The sequence below is a fragment of the Molossus molossus genome, unplaced genomic scaffold, assembly GCF_014108415.1.
Source record: "Molossus molossus isolate mMolMol1 unplaced genomic scaffold, mMolMol1.p scaffold_m16_p_14, whole genome shotgun sequence".
Taxonomy (NCBI): Eukaryota; Metazoa; Chordata; class Mammalia; order Chiroptera; family Molossidae; genus Molossus; species Molossus molossus.
In genome coordinates this window covers 83615670-83622634 of record NW_023425349.1, presented here as the reverse complement: position 1 = coordinate 83622634, position 6965 = coordinate 83615670, and the positions used below count along the sequence as shown (strand labels likewise).

Here is a 6965-nt window from a genome sequence, read left to right as displayed (position 1 = left end):
TATAACTAGAAGATCCAGAGGGCTACCAGAATCTTTCTCCCATACACCACTGGCACATTTAGTTATGTCTTTATAGCCCAATCATATTTCTTGACTATGCAAAAAGTTAATGCATTAACAGAAAGAAGTTCCACTTCTACGTATTGAATTAAAATTTATTTTAAAAGGTAAAATCTTATATATCCTTTTAAAAAATGAAAATTCAAAAGTCTTAGAATTAAGTAATGAGTCTTCAATATTATAAAGCTGTTTATAACAGTAATTAAATTACTGGTAACATTTTACTCTTATAAAAATGTCACAGAATTCATGTCACAACTTGGATCCTTAATGATTCAAGTTTCTTATCTTACACAATAAGGGTCTGATCAGTTTAAAGATGAAAGTCCTCCAGATGTGTGTCTTCAAGGCTTGTTACCACGGTCCATCAGCTCACACAGTGGGGTAGCTGGCTGCTGTGGCGATTCCGCAGTGGTTGCTCTGGTCTCTGGCCATTTTTACGTAGCCATTCATGCCCCATCCTGAACCCCAGCTGAAAGAAGAGCATGTTTTCCATTTATACAAAGAATCAAGTACACATTAGCTTTATTAATGAGAGTAGCTAATGCTTAAAATAGTGTTTACCATGTATCAGACACTATTCTAAGTGCTGTTACATATATTTATAAGTCTATTCATTCCCCTGGGTTCTTACTTTAACTTCTTAAGATAGCAAATTGAGGCAGAAGTGGGATTCCCACGTAGCAGTCTGTTGCCACAGGCTATATCTTACACATCATCTCAGTTGAAGAACTTTAGCTGTGAAAATAGCTCCTGATAACCTCAAGGCCTCTGAGACGGGAACCAGAATGCAGTGGCAGGGCATCAAATGAATGATAGGAAAGATGCAAGGAGGCTACTGAACTCTTGGGCAGCTTTTAGACTCAAAGAGTCAGCAGAGATAGATGATTCTGCTCACTATACCTTGTTGAACAGTTAGAGACAGAAAAAAGAAACCAGCTTTCAACTCTGCAGTTAAAAAAATCTTTCATCTGAAATCCTTGGGGCCAAAAGTGTTTCTTAATTAAGAAAATTTTCAGAATTTTGAAATGTAATGCTACAAATACATAATAATGACACGAATGAGGTTGCTACAGAATCTTAAAATTGAACATCAGAACTTCTGTGTAGACTCTAATTGGGAGAAAGACTTCCTGTGATTTCAAAATTGAGCATATTTGGACCTGAAACCAAGTACTGATTCCAAACAAGGATTCCCTTTTCAATTTCAAAGATAACTTTTGGAGTTTTGTACCTGTTCTTGACAATCCAATATTTATTTGATTCTCCTCCTTCAGAGCCATAGCCAACCACCAGAACACCGTGATCCAGGTCTTTGCTGCTGCAGTTTGGTTCATAATATATGCCTGTGAGAGTAAATTCAGTGTTGAGGTAAGAAACTCCAAGTGACAGGTGACAAGAACCCACCCTATCAACCACAGTTAAGGGAGGCATCTCAAAATTCAGCGTAATGTCATAAATTCCAAATAAGACTTACATATTTGCAAAAAAATAGTAATGGCTGATAAAAAGTAAAAAATCAAATCTCACTAGAAATCAACAAAATTTAACTAAATTCAATATATTTTCTACCTAAAAGAAAGATTTCCAGTAAGATCTAGTTATCAAGACTAATATGATTTAGGCACTCATCTAACTAATATTAATCAGCACAACCCTTCCTACCCTTAGAATGCCAAGAAGCCTGGTGTTATAGGACTCTTCATAGTTCTAATTACAATGGCAAGAAGTTTTTGGAAAAAAGTTCCAACACTCGGAGAACAGTTATGTAAATTAGATTGTATCTACAGAATTTATTACATAGCCACTTAAAAATATTTATGAACAGTTTGTCATCATGAGAAAATATCTGAAGTGGAAACATTGCCATGCTAAATGCACACACTCAAAATTCTAAAGTCCTGGAAAGCAGGACTCCATACCAAAAAGTTAATCCTGGTGGTGTTTTCCAATTTGGCCTACCTAAATTTCTATAATAAAAAGACACATACCACCCGGCCAGTGTGGCTCAGTGGTTGAGCGTCGACCCAGGCACCAAGAGGTTGCCAGTTCAATTCCTGGTCAGGACACATGCCCAGGTTGTGGGCCCGATCCCCAGTGGGGGGCATGCAGGAGGTGGCCAATCGATGTTCTCTCTCATCAATGTTTCTATCTCTCTCTCCCTTTTCCTTCCTCTCTCTCTAAAACCAATAAAATTAAAAAAAAATAAAGAAAGAAGACACTACCTTCGTTATAGAACTGGAAGGATGAATGGCCTGCATCAATAGCAACAGAGATGGGCCCCACGGTTGCCACTGCCTTCATAAGGGACTTCTCACGCTGAGGGATGTCCACAAAGCCAGTGTCGTTGGCAACAGAATACTCAGGTCTATAGTTGCAGGTATTTGATTCCTTTTAAAGGTAAATGGGAAAGAGATTTAATGACTACTATCCACCTTCCTGGGGAACATTAGTTCCAACACCTCAGCACTTTGCATCTTAATGATTTCTAAGTCAGCACCCTTTTTCAGCAGCCCAGGAAGCAAAATGTTATTGGTTGTCTTGAAATTGAAAAATTAGCAGATGTTTCTTCAGTGAGACCCCTTAGGTCTAGCTGTCCTTAAGAAATTTTCACTATGGAGAAATCTACATTATATGCAGAATAGTGTATATATTCTCTATGTTACATAGAAGTAAAAACAGCTACAGTTAACCACCTAGCCAGAGATCTGTACAAAGGTTGATAATTTATAGTGACAATTCTGACAGTTTGTATCTAAAATGTGAATGCTGCCCTGGTCGGTTTTGCTCAGCAGTTAGAGCATCGGCCGGCGGACCAATGAGCCGGGGGTTCGATTCTGGTCAAGGGCATGTACCTCGGCTGTGGTTTGTCTCCGGCCCTGGTTGGGTCGTGTGGGAGGCAACCACTCAATGTGTCTCTCTCACATTGATATTTCTCTCTGTCTCTCTCTCCCTCCCTTCCTCCCACTCTATCTAATGATAAATAGAAAAATATCCTCAGGTGAGGAATGAAAATAATAAAGAAATAAAATAAAATGTGAATGCTGACTAAGGTGTCTGCTATCTCTGAAAATGTTCAATTTGAAAAGCAGAGCTGGAATAACAAGAATAAAGAGCTCCATTTACCCTTGCAAGATATGGGTAGGATTCCTCCGAGTCCAGGCCTTTGTTGTCCTTGACATACTGGAAGGCGTTGTCCATTAGGCCACCATTGCAGCCGTTGTTGCCCTGAGAGTGAGAGCAGTCCACCAGGTTCTGCTCACTCAGCGAAACAAGTTTGCCAGTTTTCCGGAACATCTGTCCTTCAAGGGAACCAGTTGCACTAAAAGCCCAGCAAGAACCACACTGACCCTGAAAATAAAAAAAGTGATCAGTTTATAAGACAAATAGACTGACAACAGCCCATATACCTGAACATTCTTTGAAAAAACCCCAGCAAACTGGATGTTATTCCAGTCGACCAGAGCAGGGATGCCATTCTGTTTTAGCTGTCCGGAGATAAAAGATCTGAATATTGTACTGTCATACCTGATTCTTCACAGGAGTTACATAGCCTTTGTCTCTCCAATCCACAGACGAGGGAACCTGAGCAAAGAGAGGTTCTCGGAACGCTTTCCCGTCCCTGCGCCTCTGGTTTTGAAAACCGTTCATCACCTGCCTGAATTCTTCATTGGTCTATAAGGAAAAGTAAAGCAACTGTTGAAAAAGCAAGAGGTTATTTTGCTAAAGTACTTAGGAAAAAACGCAAAAAGCAAAGCCTCCCCCGCCACACTCACCATGTCGCCAAAGGCATTCATTGTCATGCTGAAGCCATGTTTCCTTTGGCTGTATTCCTGATTGTGCAGTTTAATCATTTTCATGTTCTTCTCCCACACTGCTCTCCTCCACCCTTCTTCATTCTAGAGGCAAACATATACCGCATTGTCTTTGTTTCTACTGAAAACCCAACCCACCCTCACCAAGTGGATTTGCAACAGAGGAAGAGAAACCATGACCAGGGAAGGCTTTTCGCTTCTCCAAGTGCCAACACAGGGGTGTATACCCATCTGGTGCTCACTAATGCCCTTCATTAAATCACTGCCTTGGTAAAACTGACCTCTAGAAGCTACTCTCTGGTTATAAATCCCTAACCTCGAGGGCCCCTCTCTGTGGAGTCCCTCTGGGCAGTTTCAGAAGTTACCAACCATGCCATATAGTCTACTGTGCGTTGCCTTCCACTGGTACCACTGTGAATCCAAACTTGAATCAAATTTTGGAGTAGCCGAGGCTATTCCCAAGCAAAGGACAGCCAGGAGGAGTGAAAGATTCATGTTTCAAAAACCTAGGAAGGGGAAAAAATGAGTTATCTGATTAGACCAATCCTTCTAAAAAGCCATATTACTATCTTCTGAGATGTTATAGTCACTATTGTGTGGTAAAAACATTTAAATTACCTTCCAAAATATTTATGGAAGCTCTATGGAAGAAGGCTAAGGATGTGGGTGGAGAAAACCAGGCCACGGACTTACCAAATAGTGGAGGTACATGATTCAGCCATCGAAATGAAAAAAAGGCTGACAAGTGCTATAGGAATTGAAACAGACTTCACTGTAATAGTGCAACGAGAATTTAGGTTTTGATAAGGGTTTCAGGGTACCTTATGGGTCAGAATCTTAAAGCTACTGGGAAACTGTTGCTCCAGGTTATTTACTCAAGGAACCAAAGTGTCCCAGGAAGTCTTATTAGTCAGGACGTCTGATCCCAAGCAGGAACAGGGATCTCCAGGAGTTAGGTGTCCACCTTACACCTTTCTTCTTGCCTGTTGTACCGCAGAGGGTAAGACATGCCTTCAAACCTCTTTCTTAAATTTGAAACGTTTCTGAAAGGCCTTCCTAGAAAACACGGGCAGTTGTGCACCCAGCACTCTGATGTCCCTTTGCTTGACCCCTGCAGCCAACACCCTCAGTCCCTCCCGTAAACAGAAGACGCGATCACGTGGCTCTTAGGAGTTCAGGGCCCCCGGGCCCCCGGGACTGCCCGGGCCCTGCTCTCCAGGTGCTCAGAGCACCGGCCTGGACCAGGTGACGCCGACGTCGCCGGCGGGGTCAGGACGCGGGCGTGCCGCCCCAGCCCCGCACACGCCCGCCGCTTCCAGAGGATATCGACACAGCGCTGGGAACAGCGCCCCGCCGCCCCGCCCGAGGCTGACCGCTCCTGCACAGGCCTCGAACCCGGTGGTCTCGGCGCCGCCCGGGGCTCCCTGACCCTCCTCCTACCCCCTGCACCCCAGGGCCGGCAGGGTTAGAGACGGAGCTCGAGGCATCGCCGGGCCAGCCTCAGCAGCTCCGGCCAGGCGGGCGCTCCGGTTCCGGGGGATCGCGCCCATCCTCTCGCCCGCGGCCCTGGGGGAGCCCCTCCTCCCTGGCCTGTCCCCGACGCGCCGCGGCTCGTGGCCGTGGACTGACCTGTGGCGGCCACAGCTGCGCAGCCACGCTCCACGGACGCTCGACAATTCTCAAAGGTGGACGGGCCCGCGGTTCTGGCCGGCGGCTCCTGACTCAGCCTTTTAAGGGCCAGGTTTTCAGCCCGGCCGCCCCGCCCCCAACGCCTGCACGTGCCGCGATTGGCTGAGCTGGCCCGGGGCGGGGCCTCTGGCGCCGGACACCCGGCGCGTGACGCGGCTGTGGCCCAGCTCGTCCCGTCTGAAGTCGTTCCCATCGCGGTGCGCCGGGAGGAGGCGTCCCGCACTCCCGGGACCCGGATCAACTGATTGCCCCGAATTCATGTGCTTGGCGGGTGGTTTACCAAGAAAAAGCTTACGGGACACCCCACGTGGATTTTCAGTGTAATCCCGTGTGTCCTTGGGTCCCAGAGTTTTTGGTGAAAATCCCTGGAGCGCTGAGAACCGTACCCTAGCCTAGTGGTTCCTGTTTATCCCCAGCTGCGGGCGGGCTGCAAGGAGGCAGAGCCGCGGGCAGACGCGCTCCCTGTTCCCGGGGGCCGCAGCTGCTGGGAGGAATCTGAGGGGAAGGACGGCGCCCACGGCTCCGACGCGATGGTCGAGGCCCAGGTCCCTGCAGGGAAGGGAAGGGGGACACACTGGATGGGTCTCCATAGAAAGCATGGCATTTTGTAATTCTCCTGTCCTGTCTTCCCCTGGCAGGGATTCTTCTTCCCTCCAGCCTTTCTGAAAAAAACAAAACAAAAACAAAAACAAACCCAACAGAAAGGAGTATTTACAGAAGAATTTGGCTTAATAAGAACAGCAATTGAGAAGGGCGGACAGTGCTTTTACTTCCGTACTCTTTGCATTATGGATCATTGTTTTCCTTAGCATCCAAAGTGGTGGTGGCGGTGTTTTTTAATTATTTAAGAAACATATCCATTGTAGAAACTCTTTTCTAGGCATATCTTAATTTTTTTTTCCCCCACAAAAATGGAGTCAGTGCATGTCGATTTGTAAACGCTTAGTTAAAATTAAATTGAGAGACTGCAGAAGCACAATCAAATAAATATTTTAAAAAATCAATTATTAAAAATTTCACTTCATGTCCTTTGAAGTAGAATTCCTTTCCTTTCAAACACTACTAAGGAGCGGCAAGTTTGTAAGTGGTTACCAAGTACATTGTATTGCATATGGCTGGAGTTATTTTTTCTCTAAAAAAAAATCATGACAGTCAACACAAGTGGAAATAAATGAAGACCACCCACACGAAAACAAGTTGCTGTAACAAGGGAGACAATTCAAAGACAGTCGGGATGAGGAAAAACTTTATACTGAAACAACAAGGAAGCTTCCGTAAGCCTTGATTAAAGGCTGTTATCATGAGGAGGCTGTAAAAGGAACAACTGGACATGGGTCATCTTATGTGATGGATTTGGGAAGAATACTTGGATTTCTCTGATTTGTCCTGGGTGGGAAATAG

The 6965-nt window shown here is 45.1% G+C and overlaps 1 protein-coding gene across 1 annotated transcript; it reads right to left on the bottom strand.

The window, feature by feature from the left end:
* Positions 1–216: 216 nt before the first annotated feature.
* Positions 217–5591, bottom strand: CTSV (cathepsin V). Its single transcript, XM_036261113.1, has 8 exons — positions 5505–5591; positions 4245–4381; positions 3837–3959; positions 3589–3735; positions 3187–3411; positions 2286–2451; positions 1295–1406; positions 217–532 (listed from the first exon to the last, which is right to left on the bottom strand). Exons 2-8 carry the CDS (start codon positions 4368–4370, stop codon positions 433–435), a joined length of 999 nt encoding a protein of 332 aa, XP_036117006.1. The 5' UTR covers positions 4371–4381; positions 5505–5591; the 3' UTR covers positions 217–432.
* Positions 5592–6965: the final 1374 nt, after the last annotated feature.